This window comes from Micropterus salmoides, unplaced genomic scaffold (assembly GCF_014851395.1).
Source record: "Micropterus salmoides isolate LMB-PRFRI ecotype aquatic unplaced genomic scaffold, ASM1485139v1 Ms_hic_scaffold_20, whole genome shotgun sequence".
NCBI classification, from domain to species: Eukaryota; Metazoa; Chordata; class Actinopteri; order Centrarchiformes; family Centrarchidae; genus Micropterus; species Micropterus salmoides.
Window position 1 is genome coordinate 24521102 of NW_024041151.1, and position 24910 is coordinate 24546011.

The following is a 24910-nucleotide window of genomic DNA, read 5'->3' on the forward strand; positions in this document are numbered from 1 at the left end:
GAGATGAAACAACGGTAGGATAGAGATCTAAACTCAACTGTGGCAACAACAAAATGCCACGGTGTTCCTGAGTGACACGCTGGCTCTGGCAGAGACATTAACCAGCCTCATGAGAGAGAATTATTCACCAGTGTGGAGCCATACAAAGGTGGCCACCTAACTTTCAAGCCTTCTGCACCCCTCCCTCATCAGCATGCATTATTCTTTTTTTGGTGTCTGTTCACACTGGCTGACAAGCACAGTTTGGTCGGCGTTGCCTGGAGCTCAAACCACATCACACATACAGCGCATACATTTTCCCAACTCTCACGCTCTCTCACTGTCGCACGGGCTGTTAACAGTGTTTTCAGAGTCAGGGAATGTGAAAATATTCAGCGAGAAGCGGGGGGTAACACTGAAGAAAAGGGGGTGGGGAGGAGAGCTTGGAAGAGTGACGCCACACAGACTGCCAGTGTTGGCTGATGTGTCTGGCCGTCCTGAAAGGTTAACAGGCACCAACCTCCCCTCTGACCGATGTGACATGACACTCTCTCCACTCTTGTCGCCCAGTTTGATGGGTCGTTCTTTCACGGTTCATGAACTTGGGGCCCTGCGAGGGATCTTTCACTTTCTGTTGTGTAGGACATCATATAGAGTGGCAGCACAAATAGGACCCAATTTAATCTTTTCTGGATTTTTGCAACATTTTGATCTGTCTCACACACACACATATGAATGCATTAAGGAACACGCACACACACACATGCGCACATGCAGCCGTAAACACACATTTGCACACATGCACCACCACACACAGCATAGTGCATTTGGTCACCCCCCGCGGCTGAAATGCATTGTCTCCTTCAGAGATGACATTAATAAGAAATGAGTCCTTTTGAAGTTTGGCTGTGGGCTGTCAGATGTGAACTGACATAATCATCCCCAATAATAACACCTCCATACACACCCACACATCCAGCCTCCCTCTGTGCATATGGAGCACTCTAAGAAGACTCTATACCCAAAGGTGTCCTCTGTAATCCAAATGGCCTCTATCCAGGTACTGAAAACAAACTGCCCCCCCCCCCACACACACACACACTTCTGTAATCCTTTGTAGTGTTATTTTCTGCATGCACTTTGGCTGAAATACAAGATAACGACACTTTTTTTTTCTCTCGCATTCCCTGCACCCACTGCTTCCCTTCACTAGGAACTGCTGGTTGGATTCACACAATGTCAGCAGAATGGGGAGAAAAAGAACATATCTGATTGTTGCAACTTGGTAGTGTTTATACATTATTCCATCTTAATCAAGATGTAAATAAACCGTGCAGGGTATGTTTCTCATTTTCATTAAATGTGTCTTTTATTTATAACTTATAACTTTTATTTTCATTGATGTGGTTGTTTTGCAGATGTTTTAGAAACAAGGTTATTCTTTTCAGCATGTTTGGGATATTGAATGGTTTTCAGAAATCCCCCATATCTCACATTTGTAATTACAAAGAACTAAAAGACAGATGTGAATGAAAAAACATTTTCCCACTTGGATGCTTGTAGACAGAGACTTCCACACCCTGGGCTGTTACTGATGCATAGCATGTGTGTGAAGCTCAGTCTGTCGGTTCAGTACCTCTGGTAATGTGGACCACCCCTGTAACTTCTCTGTCACAACAGGGGCGGAACTAAGGTCAGTAGAGGTCCAGAGGCTTGGCCCTGAAGTCATTGTCACTCGACAAATTTAGCTATGTATGCTATATAATTGAACAATTATTATAACTTCAAAGACATAGTTAACTGTCAAAAAACATGATGAGCAGAAAAGATTCAGGGGTTTGCTGTAAACATTCTGGGCTTTAGCCCTGGCCATCAACCCCACCCCCCACTCACACATATCACAGATTTGATCCTCGGTAGCATACTGTGAATCCCCCACTGGTGTGATACAAAAGTTACCGCCTCTCACCCCAGATTTTTTCCATTTCCATGCCTCCACAGCTTGACTAGGAATTAGGGTTTCCTATCAGGTCACAGGAGTTTAATAGGTCAGGGGGTCATTCTTTTCTTTATTGATTTCAGTAAATATTTGAGTTTATCAGTTTATCAGTCATTTAAAAATGGCATTTGTAGAATAAACACTGTAGTTTAATGGTTGGTGAACTGTTAGTATCACAAGAGGACGTCATGAATTGTGAACTGAGGTGAGAAGTGTGCTCTTGCAGCAGAAAGCACAATCATTTTGGGTGCATATGACACACTAATGTATTTTTCATCAAGTATTTCATTTAAATCAGTACAAAATCATGACACAACCCCTGCTTGTAATTATGAGCTTGAATTCTATGCTCAAATGTTCATGAACATAGATAGAAACACAAATATAGTTGAAATGTATTATATATGGGTGATATTCATTCCAGTCTAGAAAACTTCTCCTGAGCATCCTTCCAGGACACCAAAAATAAAATACATAGTACACATACATGAAACCACTAGTGTATTGTCAGAAGCCAGTGGATTCAGAGATTTGCCTCTAAGACATGCACACTGTGTCCATAGTATGTCACACCACTCCATCAGTCTGATAGATGAAGTCGGACTAGGCATCTCTTGCCCCTTCCCTCATACCCCCGGCTCATTTCACACTTTCAACTTTCTCGCCTCTCAGCCAGTTAGACTGGTAAAACAGATGTCTCTCCTTCTCCCTGTGCTGTAGCTTTTAGATTCTCTCTCTCTCTCTCTTGCTCTGACTCTTTGCACGGAATGTGGGGGTGTGGTGATACCACTGTGTCACCTGTGTCACTCAAATTGAAACTGTGATTTGAAAGAACGCGACTAGCTAATCGTGAAGAAGGCAGTTCAAATGTAGGCTCATTTAGTTGTCATCCTTGTGTGACAAACCTGCTTGCCAAGCGGCATGCTTCCTTTATGGGTCCTACTCACCAGTCAAAGCGGGCACAGGGCGTGTACATTTTACAACAACAAACGAAACTAGAGGAAAACATGTGGGATAATGGCAACAATAATTATCGCAATATCATTTTTTTCAATAGCAATATAACAAAATACATGAATTAGGACTTCATTTTTAAAAATTTTGTTGAGAAAAAAGGACTGAAAAAATCTTTTACTTAATTTAACTCAGACATATTTGTTGATAAAGATTTTATCATAATTGTTTTAAATGTACTACCTCATATTTGTGAAGTGATCCACTGTTTTGGCATCTAGCGTTCTGACTATAAAGAAAAGTTTGAGCCACAATTAACCATCAGGTTTCTTCAACTTTCACTCAGGAGCAAAATTGGCCTTTAATCTCGAAAGAAATAATGATTTGCTACTTATCGTGATAATTATCGATATCAAAAGATATGAAACTTTTTATTGTGGTAACATTTTTGGCCATATCGTCCTGCCCTACGTCAGGCGAACCAACACAGGCCGCGGCCGAACCGCGGTTTTGTTCGCCGTCAACTCACACTGAAGTGTTTTAGGAGCGGAGCGTTTAGCCTGCCCTATGTTGTTGACGTGTTGTTAATTTGTCATTTTGTGTGCTTCAACTACAGATAACAGCTCTTAAAGAGCCTGTTTCATTCCGCTCAGTGAAGGCTACACATCCCACATGGAGCATTTCAGAATAAGAGTGTTTTGCCTGCATGATTATGCTGACTTGTTCAGATTTTGTTAATTTGTTCAGTTGTCCTTGCATTTTGTGCTTCTACAATGGCTAAGTAGGTTATGTAGCTAAATTGTTTCTTTTTGTCTGTTTTAACTGTGTTTGTAGTTGATATACAACCAGGAGTCTGCACAGGGTGTTTTATTTTGAAAATTGACCAGATTCTCTCTGCCGTTTTGTCTGGTCCTGCCCAGTTCATCTGCTCTGTGCTGCTTGTCACGGCTTCCTTCAAAAATAGACTGGCAGTGAAAAAATAATAAGCGCAAATCGAATCGGTATCGCGATATCTGGCAGAAAAATCGCAATTAGATTTTTTTCACCCAAATCGTTTAGCCCTAGTACTTAGGAAACCTGTAAATTATCAGTATATCTTTGTACCAGCAAGGCCCTGTTTAGACCTGGCATTAGCATATGTCTTGGGTGATCCCATTACAAGTGGACAGCTCTAAGTACAGGTGTGAATGCACCCAAGACACATTGAGGACACTTTGGGATCCGATCGCTCAGAGTTAGGGGTTACTTTAGGGTTTAAGCAGAGCATCCAAAGGACATCAGAAACCAGAAAATGTTTTCTCCATAAGATATGATACATTTTCAGCAATATCAGTGAATAAAGTTATAAATTTGTGTTTTTGTACAGTAATCTGTGAGGCCCGGACCCCAGAAACACTCCTCTCCTGTGGTGTCTATCGTTTTTTCCAACCTGTAAATTCTTATCTCATATGTGGTCTGATGAAGAGCAAATTCATCAAATTCATGTTACAAACAACAACGTATTTGGTCTTTGCAAATGGATACTATGTATGTGTTTATTTGCATATAGAGCGGGGAAGTGAGATCTGATCGGAAGTGGTCACATGATGAACTGACGTACTTGGAGTTGTCCACATGTAATCTGATCACCCTAAACGCATTATAATGCCAGGTGTAAACTACCTCAGAGAATAAAATATACTGACTTTACTTACTGAATTGTCTTTAATTCTAATTCAGATTTCTTACTCCCACAAATGCGTTGTCTATTTGCATGTTTGTAACACACATGTACAAATACAGTAACACACAACATGTGAACATGCCCATCTGTAGGCGCAGATGGAAACACACTTGTTCTCACACATGATGTATGGGCCATACCACCCACACACACCAGAAAAGCTGCCGTTTGGAGTTGATTTATTTCCTTAACCCTTTAAAGAACTGAAATCATAATCAAGGCATGCCCGACTTTAACCAATACTTGACAAACAGTCACAAAGAGGACACTAATGATTTCTCTCAGCATGTCACTGTACTGTGTAGGCTTGTGTATGTGACAAGCAAATTTTGTGGGTTTATTTTAGACTGCTCAAAATGAGAGCAGTGATGACTGATGTTCATCCTCAGTAAGTAAACGTTAGTACTCATAGGGATTTAGAATACACACTCAAGCTACTTGCATTTTGCAAACAAAAACAAATGTGTTAAAATTATTATTTATCATTATTATTATCATTATTATTATTATTATTATTATTATTATTATTATTATTATTATTATTATTATCATGGTTATTATTATTATTTGTCTTTATTATTATTATACTCTTATTATACTTGTGTGGTTAATCATTTTTATTTTCACCATTTTTTACCAAAAGCAACAGATTCCATTTCAATTGATTTTATCTTGGCTTTTATGTCCTCATATATCCAAAGCTATGCCATCTTTAATGTGTACATGTAACCCTATGGTATCATAGCATTCGACACACTTTGTCATTTACCCTCTGATGGCTCTGCAGTTTGTGTTTTCTGAGGATGAAACAGCTCCCAGGCAGATATGATACATTCCACTGCTCCTACTGACTTCCTGTGCCCAGAGGCTTCATCAGGGCCAGTGATTGACACATCCTTCATAGTTGTGGACAGTTCATGTTGATCCTGTTACATTCAGCATGCACAGGGCTGCACAAATGCCTTCATATGTGAAGAATTCATGTACCACTGACCTACAGACACTCGTACAATGATGGTGCATGTGTCCACGTTTGTGGAGCCACATGCAGAATGCAGAGGCAGGAAGCAGCCGTGTGGCAGATACATTGTATTGTAGAGCCTCTGATCTCATGAATAATGTAAAGCTGAGGTAAAGAAGATTATTTGTGTGGATATTAGAAGATGTCTAAGGCTGTGAGATGCATTAAGACAGCTTAAATATTCGTTCTGCCTTTTTCATTACATTTTCTTGCAAACAGAAGGTCTTACTCATGATTTGCCGATAGCATACATTTCTGTGGAAATGTTTGTAAATTTAAGCATGTTTGTGGACTGAATTTCTCCATGAATCTCCAATTTATTGTGGCTAAACCTAATTTAGACACGATTTACTTTCACTTTTATTGATACAACTCTATTTCAAGTTCAATGATCTTTGTTCTTTTATTATCAAGTAGAGACCATGAATGGCTAATAGAGTTTTACTATTTGCTTTCTACCCCTCCTCTTGATTATGGTCTCTTGTCTGGCTGTGATGTTTTTTATTGAACATTTTAAAATCAAAGCACACTCTTTAAACTTCTTGCACAGTCGTCTCTCAGCTGTTGATGGTGTTCGTGTGATCATGATGTGATCTTATTCCATTTGCCAGCTCTTTGTGAGACTGTAATTGGCATTGCTCTTGGCACAGCCCTTTTTTCCTCACCAATGATTATTTCACTTTCACGTTGCTAAAATCCTCCTTTCTAGTTCCCTCTTCTGCAAAGTCATTAAGGTTTGGAGGATTATGATTATGTTCTCCGTTGAGTAATATGGCATAATTCATGATAATTAAGTTCCAGTGAAAGAGCTTCTAATTTATAAGTGATTGAGATTCATGAACATACCCATTTGATTGAAAAGGTGATTTAACTTTCGGAATGTTTTTCAATAATATGTTTTCCCAAATTTGTATACTAATAAGTCCTTTCTGGTGTGGGTACTGTGCAGGAGGTCAAGTAGAAGCATCTGACTGACTCAGATGATAGTAAGCTTTAGCAAAATAAAGTCCTATTTAGTACATTACTTTGATACTTAATGTGGCCATCATAGATGAGTAAAACTATTTTGTAAATTAAACTATTGTGAAGAAAAGGAACCTATGCATTTCACGCCCCACAGCAACAACCACAGCCTCTACCTATTTTTATCTGGACATGTAGGTGCATCAGTGAATGCAATCCGTCCTGATAGTTTAGCTTGCACCCTGTTACCTTGTGCTCCCCTTCATCTGTCAGCAGCATGCGGTGTCCCACAGACATGGTCTTAATAGTAGCAGAGCGGAGGGGACAGGGCCTCTAATGGAACCCCTTTGTTCAGTTGTCACTTTCACTGCTCCCATGGAAACATCCTATTGACCAATCAGATGAGCCCTCTAGGTAGTGGCCACTGTGTTTCTGTCACTGCTCGACTAAAGGCATCCATCACTCTGAACTCTCTTAAGTTTCTTTCTTTTTCTTGCCGTCCTGCTTTCTTTTTCTTTCACCCTGCACTTGTTTTACCCACCTGTGGCCATGTTTGACAAATGTACCTTTAGTATGATAAGTCAAGGGAAAATGAGCTTTTGTGTCATGTCAAAACGTGTGAAAGGAAAAATGGTATTTACAGCGTTGCACCCCCTATGTATACAAAACCAAAAGAGAAGATGTATTGTTAGTGTCAAGATATGCTTTGGGAAAGCATGGAATAAAAGCTTTATTCTTTTAAAATTCCTTTATGTGTTGGATGCCAGATTTCCCAGCTTATCGCATCCCTGAAGTGGATATGAAAGCCTCCCACTTGACTTTCTATCAGGTGACTGGAAAGGTAGGCCTGGCTTCATGCATCTCTCCCACTGGGTAGACACTGTGGTGTGTGATAAGGGTTTTAAAGAGGAGGGAATATTGGCAGAGTTAAAGGGTAGGGAGGAAAAAAACAGTTAATCTGTATCTCTGTACTCAGTTGCAGCCAGTTGGAATAGAAAGCACCAGTGGGTCGCTGTAGGATTCATCTTCCAGAAATAATACTTCTCTAAAGACTGGGTAGCAGGACTTACAGTCAGACGAGGAAAAGTCATCCGATTGTGTATGAAAAAAAGACACCAATAAGCTCCACACTTAGGGGCTTTAACTGCAAATATCTGGAGTAGAAGTGTGCACGGGCGCCTGCTGCAGTGCAAATGAAAACATTACAATCTTATGTCAGTTATCTCATTTAAGTATTTTTCTGATTGTTGAAAAAATCTATTGTGTGTATATGTGTGGTGCTGTTTTTTTTTTTAACTACATTATATTTATTATTTTGCCCACAGTCTGTTAGTATGCAGGCATGTATGTAAAATCTATAGCCAGACACCTGCAGATCGGGCATAATGATTTTAATCATGCAAGTGCAAAGGAAATGTTCCCTGCATTGATTACATTAGTTTTAAAATGTTAGCTAATAAGTTAAAGCCATGTGACCTAAGACTAGAAGTGTGGTGTTAGAAAGTGATCACAGAGCCAAGATAAGATATCCCTGGTGTCCCTTGGACAAACAGCAGTGCACGAGAAAGCTGACGACCATTAGTGAAGGCACTTGTGTATGATGTAGGCAGAGCTATTCATACTGCCAACCCTGAGTGCTCCGTGGCCGTCCGAATAGTAAAATAATCCAGTTTTAGCTTTCAATTTACGAGACTTAGTAGAATTGGCCAAATTCCTAATTATTTGTAAGATTTAGTTTGAAGTGTTAGTCTCCAAAGAAATTAAAATAAATACATTGTGTGTGTTTTTTTAAGAATTTAATGGGGAAGTTCAGCGATGTGGTACCTCCATAAAGAACAATCAAAATGAGAAAGGCGGGGGTTGAGAAATCATGATTTATTGCCCTTAAGCTCCAAAAAGTTTGTATCCCACAATTCCCATAATGCAACCATAAGCATCTTTTCAATAAACCAAAATTTTAAACTCCATGCTCGTGGTTTGTAATGTAGGCTGATGACATCATCAGGGTTATTTTCTTACTCACAGAGTGAGTAGTACTCCCCATAAAGAGTAAATTGATGTTTTGTGTAAAATCAGAGTAATTCTGCTTTAAAATAAGGTCAGATGTTTTCATGATGTGAAGGTTTACAACCCTCCTTTTTCCAACTTCTTTATCTCTTCGAGCAGAGGGGTGTGGGCAGAGCTCCCTCCCACAGGCCAGCTGGATTACGCATGTTGGTCTAATCCCATTCATTCTCTCAGTGCTCTCTGTCAGACCAACATGTACTGGACCATCATGTGTCCAAGTCACACACACACACACGCTCAGGTGCCTGTGTCTGATAAGGACTGTGTGGAAGTATTAGCCTCATCAGCCCAGTCCCACCATATCATGGGAAATCCCGTTTCCTCCCATGATCCCCACTTTGCCCTTATCACCACAACCTGCTCCAAAGCCTTAAACCCTTGTGTCACCGCACGCCCACAACAGCTTTGTGTCAGGGATCATCTCTGATGTACACACTAGGGCGGATGAATCTGAAATAATTTTGAAAGGTTATTTGGCCACCTTAAAATACCAAATCAAAAGAAAAATGGCTGCATCTTCTGCTTCTTAAACCTTTGCTTCCTGTCTGATAACTTGCTTTTTGTTTTAGTACTGCTAATGGTGTAGTTTAGTTGTTACAAAGATCTGACACATTTTTTTGTTTCTGTTTACAGACAATTTAGTCTGATTTAGAGATTTGATGTCAAGGTTCCATCTTGTCACAATACGGTGTGCCGGTCTACAATAATATGATTAAAAAGACCGCTGAAGGGCACAGTGTGGAGGAAGCAAAAAACACTAAGAGCTCCTCTGTCAAATTCTCATCCCTTATGACTCATTTAAAGACGGGATAAATCTCTTAAACCCAAGGGCAGATGGATATTTGAAGAGGAAAAAAAAGAAATATTTCTTTTTAGTGTCTTAATTACAGTTTATCTATCTACTGTGGGTTGTAAAACTTGTTTCAACTATAAAAATGTTCAATGCAATTCAAATGGCCTTTATTGGCATGGGAAACAAAAGTTTGCATTGTCTGTGGTAAAGGTCATGGTAAAAGGAACAGTAATTTTAAATGTTTTAAATAGTAAATGTGTGGCAGATCCCCAACTATTGATTTGTATTAGTGTGACCTATTGGTCACAAAATATCCAAATAAGTAGATTTCTTTCTGTATGTCTTGAGATAAGAAACAGATTGTGTGGGATGAAGCCCTCTTCCCAGCTATCACTTTTGCTTTTGGCATAAACTGTAGTGCCCAAAAGTATTTTACTGTGGTTACTTTATGATTATTATATAATTGCTTTTCCTAAATATTGGACTCGTTCATACTTGATATCTGCAGGGAATTGAACTAAATCATAATGGGTTTTATTATCACATTTTTTCGCTTGTGGTAACAGCAGTTTTCTTGCTGTGTTAGTCCACCACAGCTGGAAAATGAGGAGCAGAGGCTGTGTATAGTAATAACTAATGGATTGGCTGAAGGCTGCAGCTGTTTGCTGTTGCAGGTGAGCCAGACAGGGTTGTATGGTAACCTGACCGGAACTGTTCTGCAAACAGCTCAAGACAAAGCGAATTATAGATCTGGCAAGCCTTAAAAAAAAGAAATATACTGCAACATTAGGAGATTCTCACACGGACATGATGCAAGACACACACTCACATTAGTATAAATACCCATATGCCAGGACATGCGTGCACATAAGCGTAAACAAATGCATGTGCCCCCCTGTGCACATACATATGTAGAAACCAGAGAATAAGACAGAGTGAACAGAGAGAGTTTTCTTCTTCCGTCTCTCTCTCAAGCTGAAGAAATAAACTCAGTTTTAGCAGTTTTGGCTTCATCTGCATGATTAGTTTGTGGTGAAGAAAGGTGTATTCACTCTGCCTCCTTGTGTGGAACAATAGATAGTTGACTCAGCAGTGAATGACAATAATGATGCGGAGCTGTGCAACAAAAAACAAAGACATTATGTATTTTGTGCCTACTCTCTGCATCACACAGTGATCCACAGTATAACAGGTATAATGTTTACCACGAGTAATAGTGCAAGGAATTGACCTGTTGGGGTTGTAAGAGCTTTGGATAGATTTCACATCTCCACACTTTAACATGTTTACCATGGTCATCATCCTAGTGTAGCTTGTTAGCACGCCAACATCTGCCAATTAGCTCTAAACACAGCTGAGGCTGACGGGACTGTAATCACCTTTGCAGGTATTTGGTCATAAACCAAAGTAATGGACAAATTTTAATTTTGACTTGATGGTCACTAAATGAATGGTCTGGGGATCACCAAAGTCTTGCAACATACTGTTGTATCTCTGACGACCCCATATTAGAAGATAATTTGAGTTTGCTGATGTATTGTACAGGCAAATCCACAGGTCCGGGTTTCCTCATAGAGCAAAAGAGCACTATTACAAACACATTGCGCAGTACTAACATTTTGGATTCCAGCTGCACAAAGCAGTCTGTGATTCAGACCTAATGAACACATTTTGCTTCACTGCACTGAGTTCTGCACGAAATTGCCTCCTAGCGTCTTTCTTACAGCTGTGTGTATTTCGAGGCTCAACTGAGTGGCATGGAAGCATTATTCTTAATGTCACATTTTGTCTTAGATTGCCCTGTGCGCGCCTTTTGCACGTGGCGCTGATTAAAATGTCACTGCCGGTCCAGTAGGTTGGACGGTTCCTAACAGCTGATGAGAGACTTTGAAACACGGCGTGGCACTCATCACAGCAGGAGGTTCAGTCATTCTAGCATGCAAATGTCAAACGCATGTTTTGGAAGAGGCTAAAAAGTGGGCCAACCAAAACAGCCGCAGACAGACACTCATGGTTGTGCGCGCACACACACACACACACGCATTTTCTCATTTCCTTCTCCGTGTTTGTTTTAGGGGAGCCTTTTCAACACTCAGAGGAAGGGTGTGCTTTTTCTCAGCAGTGTGTTGAGATCATGAGTAATAGTGCAAGGAATTGACCTGTTGTTTTGTTGGAGACACAGCAGTGGACAGATTGTGTCTGATCTCGGCTCATTTCTAGCTACAGAACACCCTGCAGCCAAAGACCGAAGATGCTCCACGAATTGATAACCCACCCGGTGTAATGGTTTTATAATGAAAATGTGCCCTACAGGTTAATTTTAGTCATTTGGCTTTTTTCAGAGGGGTGGTTGGGTTGGGTTGGCTCAGCTCTCACTTTCAATCACAGTTGCATTTTCAGCTCATTGTGAAACAATTTCATGTACTGTGTTTTGCCTCTGTGCTTTTGTGAAAGGCATCAGCTCAGAGAGGGAGGGAGGGAGGGAGGGAGGGGTTGTTCTACATCACTTGTTCACACTGTGTGTCAGCTGCCACCATGTCCCTAAAGAGCTGTTTTGTTCAAACACGTGTAAATGCAGGCGTCATCCATGATTTTCCGAGTGCAAACTTGTCCTGTTGCCATCGTGCTCATCATGACACCCCTCTAGGCAGGTCAGACGTAGTGTGCCTGAGAGACGGACTAAGATGTGAGAGGAGATAGAAGGATTTATTCACTCACCTCTCTGATTGAACCCTTTGGGCTCCAACTAGTCCAGACATCCTTCAGCCACACGTTTAACACATCACAACAACACCCAAGCCTTTTATTAACATTTAATTGAACTCTCACTTAAATAATCTTCAGGAAATTATTTTGGCATCTGTAGGGAGGGGGGCGCAAACACACATTAACTCTTGGTCTCAAATCCCTGTGGAGACATTTGATCTCGCATATAAAACCTGCTGTAAACCATCTTTGTCTGCAAAACAATGACTTGATTACTACAACAAATTCTCACATGTTAGAAACTAGAACCAGCAAGTATTTATTCAAACTTATCAAAATTGCTTATAACTGAACTGCTCGTTTCTAGGCCAAAACCAACCCGATCTCAACTTCCAGCAGTTTTCATAGGGAGAACTTTGTTTTGTGCCTGCTCAGCAGAGCTCCTCAGTGGAAGGAGCTTTGTCCGCTGCTGAGTCACCAGATGCCTGCCCGTTTCTCTCTCCACCCCCACACTCCCTAAAACCTCCCACCTTCTTGCTCAGCCTTGAGCCCAAACACTGATGCTGATACTCTCAACAAATCGCCTCCTCATTCATAATGAACGGGCCGCTGTAAGCATAACAATCACAAGATCATTTACTGTTGCTGTTGAGTGAAGCAGCATCCTCTCTGTGTTATTGTTGTTTGATCTCAGCTAATTTATAAGGATTATTAGTGTCGCTTGGTTCAGACAGCTTAATTCTAGATTTACTCAGTGGTAGTGCAAAGCTATTCAGGCAGCATTTCTGTCAACCTTTTAATCAAACCGTTTGCCTTGGTTTACGATGAAAGGAAATGCTGCACACAAAGACAGAGTTGGGATCCATGGCATCTCCTGCTGTATTTTACAGTGCAGTCAGACAGTATTAAGACTTTGATATATTTTTTGTTGTTTTGACTCTGAACTCTAGCACATTTGATGTGACATTAAATAATGACTCTGAGGTTTAAGTGCTGACTTTCTGCTTTAGTTTGAGGGTTTTTAACATCCATGTCAGATTTTAGGGGTTTGCAGTAATAAAGTTTTCTGACCGGTTATTAAAGTCATCATATTAAATATTTGGTGTCACATCCTTTGCAGTCTGTCACTGTCTGAGGTCCACAGACATCAGCAGACACTTGGTATCTTCTTTGATGATGCTCTTCTTCAATTCTTTATGCCTTCAGTCTAGTCTTCAGCAGTGAAACACATTGGTAAAGAATGTTTCACAGTTTGGCCATTGATCTACTTGGTTGGACTGTCTGTACGTGTAGGATCACTGTCCTACTGCTTTAAGGGAATTACAAGGCTGTGTTGTCCAACACTGCCCACCAAATATGCAAATACTGTTAAATGCTATTACAGCTGAAAGTCAGAACTTGAGCCTCATATTCATAGCCAAAACAGAGAAAAACATATACCTGCACTATGTTTTGACTGTATGTTTCTTTTGTCCTGCCTTTTCTTTCGCTTCCTTTAAATTCTCTTACTGGATCAACATCCCTTAAGCCCCATCTCTACCAGGACCTGTCTCTTTACCAATATTGCATGCTCTATAGGCTGGTGAACCATTGATCTTTGTGTGTGTCTCTGTACGTATGCCTGTGTGTAAGAAAAAACCGGTGAGCTGCAGATGTCAATACATTCTGGCTTGATTGTGTGATTTAGCATGAAATGGGACAGGTCATGGACATGGCTGCAGCACACTGGCAGGTGTTGACGTGGCTGACGCGATCTATGGAGTACAATTTGCACATATTAGCCACCGTTGCCCTTTCCCCTTCAAGCAGCACAGGTTCAGACCAAATCAATGTGCAAGGTCCTAAAGCTAAATAAGCTGTAGCTCAATAATTCATATTGGCGGTCGTCGGAAATGAATGGAAATCTGCCTAACTTCTCCAAAAGGCTTTTAAATTGCACCACCTGCATTATGTTATGTTCATTATGCTAACCTACAATTTCAAGTTACATAAGTAGAAACTGTACATTTTGCATGTGGGCCAAATGCCCTTTGTAGGCTTACAGCATTTTGCCTGGCACTGACAGTGAATGGGGTCTTTGGGTCAGCAGCAGCACTCTTTCTGGCCCTGGCAGACATACGCAGTGAAATCCCCTGTAATCAAGCAGCTGGAAGGTCTGCTTTGAGGGGATTTAGTGCAATGCGGCAGGTGCCAATCTGACTGCAATCTGGATTTACACAGGCCATGCCCCCGATGGCATTCAGCAACTTTAATATGAGCTGGTGCTCAGAGACCGCTAGTCATTCATGTGGTTTCTTGCCCAGCACTCATGGTGTGTCATAGACAAGGTACAAAAGAACCCATTAGAGATGCACTGTGTGCACTCACACGACACATCCCATGAGATTTGGGATTTACTTAGTTATTGTGTATTTATCATTTCTAAATTTACCACCATTTTGGAAAAATGTTATATTTATATATTCTGCATTACTGTTTTGTTTATGAATATGGATAATATAATCAGCATTTCTGTGATTGCTGTAAGCAAGATTAAATTTCAGATATTTGTAGCTGGCCTTTTGCCTTTGACCATTTTTGTATATTTTATTTCCGTTGTAGTTTCAGTGGTTTTCCTAAATAATGATAATGTATGAATAAAGGCTGATTGATTTCAATAAATAAAAAATATGTTCTGTCCCCTTCCCTCTGCAGAGGGAGTATCTTTGCCTTATTGCATGTGTACTATTTTGGATATTCGTGAGTATGAGTTATGTGTGCAACACAAAAAAAGAAACTGTAAAATGAAGAGAAAAAAAAAGAAAGGCTGAGCTCAAAGGAATATAAAGACAGAATAAGAGAAGGTTTGTAAAAGACAGAAACTCCCGCAGGCAGTGGGACAGTGGGACACACACACGGACGATCTCAGCCGTCCCTCCTCTGTCTGTCTATTATTGATGTTGGGCACGCAGGGTTCCCACTCAGCCATCTGTTCTCAGCTCTCCCACTCCGTGCCCCTTTTGCTTCATGCCTACCACTTTGGCAGGCTGGCATAAGCAGAGCAATGCTGTCCTATCAAAGTGTGAATACTTCATAAATATCACACACTATCGGGGAGTTAGCTATTGGAGGAAGAGCCCAGAGAGAGAAATGAGAAAAAGCAACACAGTAATGTGATGAATTTTTCATTAATTGGGTTTCTTTGTTGGATGACTTCCAACACATGCATTGATTTGAGGTTGCAAGATATAATCATGCCACGACTGCATTGGATATAAACAGAATTGGCGGTGGGCTGTGTTTTGTGATGGACTATCAATAGTACTTATGTGCATGTTTTCAGATCTTAATCAAATCACAGCCCCGCCCTCCTACTGTTAATAGCATATGGCTGCAGGTTTGATCTGATTTGACTTGTAATTGATGACCATGCATATGTAGTCTAGCCTGGTTGCCAAGGGTAACGAGGTCCTGTAGGTCTTCTGATTGGCTGCAGGGTGGTCACATGAGGCTTCGCTTTGGCCCCAGCTGGGACAGAGGCCACATGTGGCGAGTCTGAAGATGTGTAAGGGTGGCGTGTGTTTGCAAACACTTGGCTTCGCCTCAGAGTTAATCCATAGACGCGATCCTTGTCCCTGCTCCCCCTCCTCTGCCCTGTCCTCCACATACACACACACACCTACACAGACACACACTCACAGATGAGCATACAAACTTCTTATGCAGTAAATGGATTGTAAATGTTGCATGTCAGTGTCATGCAGAAACTGCAAGCATAAGTGAGGCAGTCTGACTTAACATGTGTCTTCAATTACGTCTTCCTGACTGACAGAAAAGGTCAGATGTGGGTAAAGGGATGCCAGGGGGCTGTGGGTTGCTGATTAAGGTAAGATATTGGTTTGGGGCTTCAGAAATCTGAGCTATCACTCCATCGTGTGACTTGTCTTTTCCATATTCCTAGAGGGGTGAAAGAAGCTTTACTCTCTGGCTAGCTCCAGAGTTAAGACCCCCTGGGGAGTACGAGATGAGAGGGAAATTAATAATGTGTAGAGACTCAAAGGCTTTGACTGCACCAAAGGATCAGAAGAGGGTGAAGAGAGTGCATTAGAGGCAGAAAGGGAAACAGAAGTCTGGGCAGAGAGAGGAAAGCACCATCAGGCAGACAGGCCACCTTTGAGCAGAGGCTGGGAAGTAGGAAGAAGGGCATTATGAGTCAGCTTCAAAACAAATGATTTTTAAAGATCAGCAATTAAAGGGATACTCCTCTGAGTATCACTCACAGCCTCAAGGCTTGAAAGAGGGCCACTTCTAAATCACCTTTTGGTGGATTATTCCTTTAAGTTGTTAAATAAAGTCAAATACTACACCGTATTCACATCTACTTTGCATCTGCAGTGACATTGTAGCTCTACATAAATAGATAAACAAGAACTGTCATTTTATGGCACTTGTCACAATGTGAGAACAAATGTGTACTTCCTCAGCTGCCCTGAAAACAGATTGCAAATTAGCATTTCTTTCCAAAGCCAGAGAGAGTCACGAACCAGTGCTTCCAGTATTGAGACATGTTTTTCACATTAGGGCGTGTGAGTGTTACATGAACAAAAAAAAATGAGAACAAACTCCTGTTAATGTTGAGGAAACTCGAGATTTAATATTAATAGACGATATGCACGATAATGTGTGGAAGTCACGCCAGCGTGTGTTGGCACACTTATGTTTTGTCTCCCCAGGCCAAGCAGGCCCTGCTGTGACCTCTCTGGCTCAAAGCCAGCAGCTCCGCTATCCTTTGAACTTGGACAAAGCTGGATGAAACCAGCTGCGTTTAGCCGGATATGACCACAGCTGATCACACTACCCGGGCTTAAATATTAATCGCTATTAAATACTGAATTTAGCCACCTACTGTATCTTTCTGTGCAAGCAGTTGTTTCATTTGCAGTTTCTATTTTTATGTTTGCCCTTCTGATGTTTTGTGTTTAAATGAAACTGTCTGTCACCCTTCCACAAAGACAATGTGGGCTAACAAGACAAAGAAAATACAGCTAATAATGATTCTGGGGCAGTATGCCATATGTGATCCCTCCCTGCAGCATGGCCAGGTGGGCAGCATGCCACCCAGCAGCACAATGAGTTTATCCACAGTGATTTATTAAACACCCTAACCATTGGCTGAACAGAGCCATAGAGCTCAATTTGCCATCTATTATTCTCCGCTCTCCTCTCCCTCTCCTCTCCCTCTTTCTCTGTCTTTGTCTGTCTCTCTGTGTTTTGTGGTTTCTATCCGCACAGTGCAGTATGTTAAGGAGTGTATTGTGTATTGGTCGACTGGCCCCATATGGAATCCTTAAGCATGAACACGACTACCTATTACACGGGTCTTTAGCGACACTGAGAAATAACCCCCTATCATCCCATCAAGTGTGGAGGTTTCCCTCCATAGATGTAAATGAATGTGATGTGTACTCTCTACACTCTCTACAACTGAACAACTCGAAAGGTTTCGGTCAACGGTGCTTCAATGCAAGCACTCCGCAGTCCTAAAGTGGCGGCCTTCTCTTCATAACAGCCATTAGCAGCGGCTCATCTTGAATGTTAAATACCACATGCGCTCAGATGCTGCGTTGTGTGTTTAGACAAGAGGGAGTTTGATGAGGGGCTTTAGATGACACACCTGCCGAGGAAGAGGGGTTGAGATAACAATTTTCTCCTCCCTGTCAAGGAGACATCTGGCATTGCCACGGCGTTGCAAGCCCAAATACACCCAGGAGTGGGTAATGAGGCATAGGAGACAGGCTTTGTGTTTTGGTGTATGTGTGTGTTTGTGGGAGTGTGTGTGTGTGTGTGTGTTTTGGGGTGATGTTTTTCCTCATTTTCCTGAACTAGCCTCTGCAGACCCTGCAAGCTCGCCATCTGTAGCCATAAACTTGCGTGTCACTCATAAGCAGCGTTAAATAAGCTTGAATACAGCCCACGTTTGACCTTATTCTACTAAAAGACTGAAAAAGGAAAATTGAGAAGTATGGTGTTTAACAGACAAAACAAGATAGAAGGTAAAATAAGGACAATATGGGGATGGACAAGTGCGTGACTGTATGTGTGTGTGAGAGAGATCTAACCAGAGTGGTGCCCAGTACCACCAACCACCCATCCGTGACTGTGCTCCACATGTCTTTGGATATCACGATTAACATGGTGGCCTGCATTATGTTTACACACAGTCCTGTGTGGCGCTGCGTATGCCTGCCAGGGGTTGCTTAGAAATTCCCAAGTAATGTTCGATATACAACCTTGAAGAGCAGTGAATGCTGAACTGAAATGAACATATTTTTTAACTGGTGGTACATACGGTGTAGCTATGTGATGGCTCTTCCTCTGTGGAACCTATACTTTTTTCTTTTTTGTTTTACTTTTAGTCACTTATGTTGATGGTTGTTGACTGTTGTAGCTGACAATTAGTTTTTAGTTATTTTTATAGCTGATTGTTACGGAAGCCCTAAGTGACCATCCATTCAAATATTCATTTTACTCCGTTTTCCCAAGACAACGGGATTATTTCCTCGTGATCTCGAGATAACAAGCCATAACTTAATACAGGTGTCGGCCTGTGTTTTTCTTGAGGATAATTTCAGAGCACTTTACACTGTGACTGGTTAGCTTAGTTGGTTGAGCACAGGACTTGCAATCCAAGGATTGGAGGATCAGCTCCTGTTCTCAGTAACTTTTTTTTTTTCTTCTTTTGTGTGATTTTTATTATCCTCTTCAACAAAGTTGTTATGAAGAGATTCAGGGGAATCCAATCACAAATTTCCTGATAGCTATTTCGGAACTTTGAAATAGCCGTCGGGAAATTTGTGATGTGTACTGTTAAATGGATTCCCCTGAATGAGAAGCACAGGAATTTCCTCTGCCTGGGAATGATGGTGAAATGAAAAGTCCATAGGTTGATGGATGTGGAACAATAGCCAGTCTCATTATAAGAACTTTGTTGAAGAGGATAATGAAAAAGATAAAAAAGAAAATAAAGTTAGTCTTCCATGAGGATCAAACCCACAACTCTATTAGTATGAGTCCTGTGTTTTACCAACTGAGCTAACCAGTAACATCGATACTTGCACTGAAATCACCATTAAACCACTGTGTTAAACTACTGTTTTGTTATCTCAAGATCACGAGATTATTATCATGGGAAAACGGAATAAAAAAATGTTTGAATCGATAGCCGCTTAGGGCTTCCGTAGATTGTTGCCTTTGACTACTTATCTTTTTTTTTATTATGTATTACTGTTTTCATTATTTTGCTACTGTTTTGTTTGTTTTGTCTGATCCCCATTGGTTTCCCCAAAGTGTTTAGTAATCCTGGAATCTGCATTGAATCATGCAGTATCACAGAACAGTATTAATGCAACAAGAAAGGCACATGGAATACGCATTACAGATTAAGTGAATTTATCTTGCAAATAAAAGGGTTAACAGTAAAGAATTATATGTTTATCTGATAGTTTATCCCTTTGTTTCTTTCAGGTAATCTCCGCTCTGTCAAGGATCTCCCACCACAGCATTGCACAAATCAAAGGCATCAGGTATGAGTCTCATTTGTAACTCTAATTTATCATTTGAACAGCCAAAGCACTCAAGAGTATCGGTGTCAAATAAACCATTTGGATGAATGTATTCCACGTTTACTTGTAGGCCTCAATTGAGATTGAGGTGACTATTAACATCTGCTGCTCATTTAAAACTCAATTTACATTTTTAGGCAATTAGCTCCAGCTTTTACCCACTGTTATCTTGCAGTGCACAAAATAATCCAAAACACATTTCCATCTGTAACTCACACAGCAATGCAAAACACTATTTATGCAGACATTTAGTGGCACATCATAAGCACTTCTATCGGAGTCAGAATAGCACATTGTATGCAGGGGTAGTCATTTTTCACAGATAATGCTGAAACTGAGAAAATCCTTCACACTGCTTTATCAGGCCTGGAATGGGCTTATGATTTCTCTTCATTTGCTCACTCTGCTTCGAGCTTGGTGGCTCACCGGCGCCACATAAAAAGACATTTTATCCGTCTGAGTAATGAGTTGATGGAGCGCGCCCATTAGGAGCCTTGCCAAGAATTGAAGGAAGAAGAAAGAGAGAGAGGGGTGGGGAGAGTGACAAGAGAGAGAGCAGGTCCCTTGCCATTAATAAAGACAACACAACCTGCTGACGGCTGGCCAATTCACTGCCTGTCCACACTGACCACTTTAATGTGTGGTATCAAAATGAAGGCTCATTTAACCTCATTGACCTCACCCCCATGAGCAAAAGACTAAATTCCTTAGCTTAACTTTATGCTGAAGTTTTACCCTACATTGGAGCAAGCAGGAACCTCTGGGTGTGAAAAGTGAACTTAATGTGAAGTTCCTTAAACCTGCATTCTTCCTAATGGCCAACAGGTAGGAACTCCACTGTTTGCAAAAAGAAGTCCGATTGTAGATTGATACCCTTATTCTCACTTTGTTTATTACCTCAGTAAGCCTATTTCTAATGAGTTTATGGTCCCATTCGCTTGTTTCAAGTCTTCTTCAATACGGCATGATGCTCATATTGTAAATTATGGTCCCATTTGGAGTAAAATAGGTTTAGGGCATGGCCACTTTGTGATTGAAAAGTTGCTACTACAGTGACCTGTCAGGTGTAGCAGTGTGTATCCCTCTCCAGCTCCACCCATGGTTCGAAAAAATCAAGATGGCGAAAGCCAATATGCCAAACTCAAGGCTTCAAAAAGGTAGTCCACAAACCAACACAGTTTTACACAGTCTATGCTTTGGAGGCGGACAAGTGAAAACAAAACTGTCTCAGATGTATCGGACATCTGTAAGGAGTCTACAATACAAGTTTATGGAAGAAGAAGTAGAGTTAGAGTTTGATTTTCAGTGGCGTTGGCATTAGTGCATATTCAGTGTTAATATCTACAACAGTTTTTATGGTATTAGGCAAATGTTTCTTACTGCTTTCGCTACAGGATTTGCTGAAATGCACAGGGTTATATGACAAATGCATAATGTGGTCCGAAGCCATATACTGTATGATCTTTCAAAAACAAGGTGTTCTCTGACGGCAATTGGTCTTTCAAAAGGATCTTCTCCTTCACCTGCTTCTTTGTAATTCAGTTCAGAGCAAGGTCAGCTGCATTTAAAGACGAAGGACCTGTCAGATCTCTCCTGTCTCGCTTCAAAGCCCCTGTCAACTATGTACAGGCTTGACAACAGCTATGACTAATTTAAACTCAAACTTAACAGTAAGTATTGTACCATATAGATAGACTGTTCATGCCCTCCATGACTACTGTTCAAAATAAGTTTGCAACTGATTGGGATTTCTTGAACTGAGGAGCAAAATAAAAAACTTACGTGCCAATGCTTGGGGGTAACATGTTAAGTGCTTTAAAGTTAGTAAATTGGTAAAATCTTCAAATCAATTCTGAAAGTAATTGGTAACTTGAAGATAACCATACCATGTAATTTGGGATGGTTAGCCTGCATTTAATTTTGAAGTAATTTAGTGAAGGACAGCAAAAGCTCAAAGATAACAACTGTGACCCACTAGAGCTTTAAGTCTAGCAACGCCCCTGCTCCAGTGATTTAGTGTTGTATTTCTATAAAGTTGGGATGCTTGTGAGAAACGGATAGCAAGGAAACAGACAAAAGAAAAGTTTTCACCAGACAATAAGCCCATGGTCTCAAATAATTTAAGCACAGATACCACATCAGGCCAGATGATGTTAAGTTTTTAAATGACCGGAGAGTTCCTCACTGTGAAATCCCTGGCTAACATTGCCACAGGCATGTACATTGACGTTCTGTTGAAGCCCATTGATCTTGTCTGTGATGTCTGTTCACTATAATCAGGCATCTATAGTTCATGTCTCTGTCACTGTGTCAGCATTCCAGCCCCAGTTGTAAATGAAGGTTTTATTTTGCACGCTCCACTTCACATTCAGAGATACATTGAACACACAATCAAATATTCATAGGCACAGTACACACTATTCTCCGTCATCCTGTCATATCTATTCTGTCTTATGTCAACATCTCTATGTGGACTCCACAATCTTCTCTTATGTCCGAGGGTCCTTCTCTTTTTTCAGCATTTCAAAAATGTTTTCCCTACTAAAGTTGAAGTTTCAAAGCACTTTTAAACAGTGCTCTCATACTGTCACTCTAATGTAATACAGATGAGTCTAAGTTGAAAAATAAAAAGCGCGCTTATAATTGCTTCTCTGCTTGTGGGTTTTTTTTGCCCTCGGCTAAAAAAAAAAGCTTTGCCGTTATAAAAGTTATTAAACGAACTACCAAACATGAACAAAGACGTGCTGATTTTTACTCATTGAAGATTTGTTTCAGCCTGGATTTTAGTTTTAGTTTTTTAAAATAAAATCTGGGGAAAGAACATCTGACTTCACTCCAAATCAAAAACAAAGATGATCCCAGTTGTTTCTCTTTTTTTCCTAAAACCCTGAATCCTAAATGTGCCAAGGCTTCATATTCCCATCTTTGTGTGTGTCATGGCAGATGACCTTGTGTTTCTGACAGCTTATCTACAGCATAAGCCTGCGTCATCCTCTCTTCTGTTAGACAACCCCCCCCACTCCCTTCCTACTGCTTATCTTTACTGTCCTCAGCTTACCCCGCTCTAACCTTCAACCCGCTCTCGCTTCACTGTCAAGACAGCATCAACACAGAGAGTTCATGAGAAGGAAATTTGTTCAGGGGTTTGGATAATGATAGTCTTTTAAAATCCTTCAATTGCATTCATAACTGCCATACGTTATGACATATATACATCCCTTGAATGTAATTTTTTTTTCTATAATGAGACTTTATTTGTTAGACTTGTGTGTGCTGTTTTAATGTGACTTGTGTAATGGCCCTGAATGACTCTTCAAAATTTGTTTTACTTAATTATGACTAAGAATGGAGCCAACTAGTTCTTCTTTGTTATGTTTTACTCAATTACCTTGCTGAAAGTAAAAAAACATGAATTGCAAACAATTAAAACAATTTACTTTCTGTCATAGAAATTGGACATATAGAGGAGATTGTAGAGAAAACATTGTGACAATACATTTGCAGTCTCAGAAGTACCCAAAAACAGCATGGCCTATCAAAAGAGAAACAATAAGAATTAATAATATAATATAAATATAAATAAGAAAAAGGAAAAAGAAAATGAATTAAAAAGAAAAACACCCATACTTAGAGCTAAGACTTACTTAATTACTTAAATAATTGGGGCTGTGAGTAACCATTATTTTGATTATTGATTAATCAGCTGACATTTGTATTATTTAGTCTATGAAAAAACCCAAGGTGATGTTTTCAAATTGCTTTTTTTGTCTGACCAAAGATATACATTTTGCAGTGATATAAAACAGGAAAAAACAACAAATCCTCACATTTTATAAGCTGGAGCCAGAGGCTGTTTGGCATTTCCACTTGAAATCTGACCCAAGCGATTAATTGCTGAATACAGGAGCTTCCAGTTAATGCTGTGTTGCTCAATGAACTGATTAATCAACTTATCGTTTTGGCCCAACTTGAAGTCTGTACTGGATGAAAAACCATTTGAAAGGTACTTCTTCCATGTAAAAAAAAATATAAGAATTTGATCATTTTAACATTTATAACATTTACAATTATTTGGACTGACGCTTTATAGATGTACTTTTGTTTTTGCATAGTTTTTATTTTGAAGAGGAGGAGGTTGTTGTGCACAGCATGAGCTGGACAAGCAGCCACAGTGTCAACAATCACTGTTTGCAGTTTTCTTCCCTCCCTCCGTTTCCTCATCCAGTAGGCAAAGCTCTGCCCCCTCATGCTACTGAATTACATCACGCACATTAGTATGCAGACAGTCATCACATTGCACTCCTCATTTTTCAGTCATGCCGTTTGAATGCATCGCGTTTGCTGATTTCACATGTAAGTGTTGTGAAAACAACTCGCATACGCAAAGAAGAAGGCTCTTAATATTATGTGATTTTGCACACACACACCCTCCCCAGGCAACAGCAGCTTTGAGATGAAACTGCATAGCCAGATTTAAAGGAGGAATGGGAGGGTTTATGGACCGGTGTGGTACAGTAAGTGGCAAAGTGCACTAGCTTTCTCGAGCTCCAGCGATTTATCGACCTCTACAGAAATAAAGCCGTGTCTTGGGACATGAAACTGCTTCCAACTCTGGCCGTTTGAGCTGTGTTCACACCTAATGACTACACTGTTGTTCTGCTGTTTGACAACAGTTGATCAATGGGACGACTCAGTGTCCAGCACCCATATGCCAACAATTCCCTTCACACTGGAATTGGCTTTAAGGACAGTGAAGAAGAAATTAGACACAATGAAAATTTCCAAGAAAAGGCAGGACAGTAAGGAGGGAAAGAGAGGTTGTTTGAAGACTGGTTGGTTGTTTGAGTTGGGTCGAAGAAAGACTAGGACTTGAAAAAGGGGCCCGCATTTATTATATTTATGAAGTGCAAAAGAGACATTTTTCTTTTTTTGGTTGTGTTATTGTTAACCTTTATTTAACAAAGAAAGCATAATTTTCATTTGGGCCCTGGCCATTTATGGTTAAACAAATCAAACAACAAAAGAGACAATAACACAAATGAATGCCTCCAATCCCTCATGCCCCTCTCAAAGCCCCTCACACCCTCACGGCAGAGCAAAAACA

At 40.5% G+C, this 24910-nt stretch overlaps 1 protein-coding gene across 6 annotated transcripts in view; it reads left to right on the forward strand.

Moving 5' to 3' along the window:
* vav2 (vav 2 guanine nucleotide exchange factor) overlaps positions 1-24910 on the forward strand; it is a 224714-nt gene that overhangs the window by 150997 nt on the left and 48807 nt on the right. For all 6 annotated transcript variants that reach the window (XM_038734636.1, XM_038734633.1, XM_038734638.1 and 3 more), the window contains exon 3: positions 19709-19767. In XM_038734636.1, the coding sequence (XP_038590564.1) occupies positions 19709-19767 (59 nt within the window). The remainder of the gene's footprint in view (positions 1-19708; positions 19768-24910) is intronic.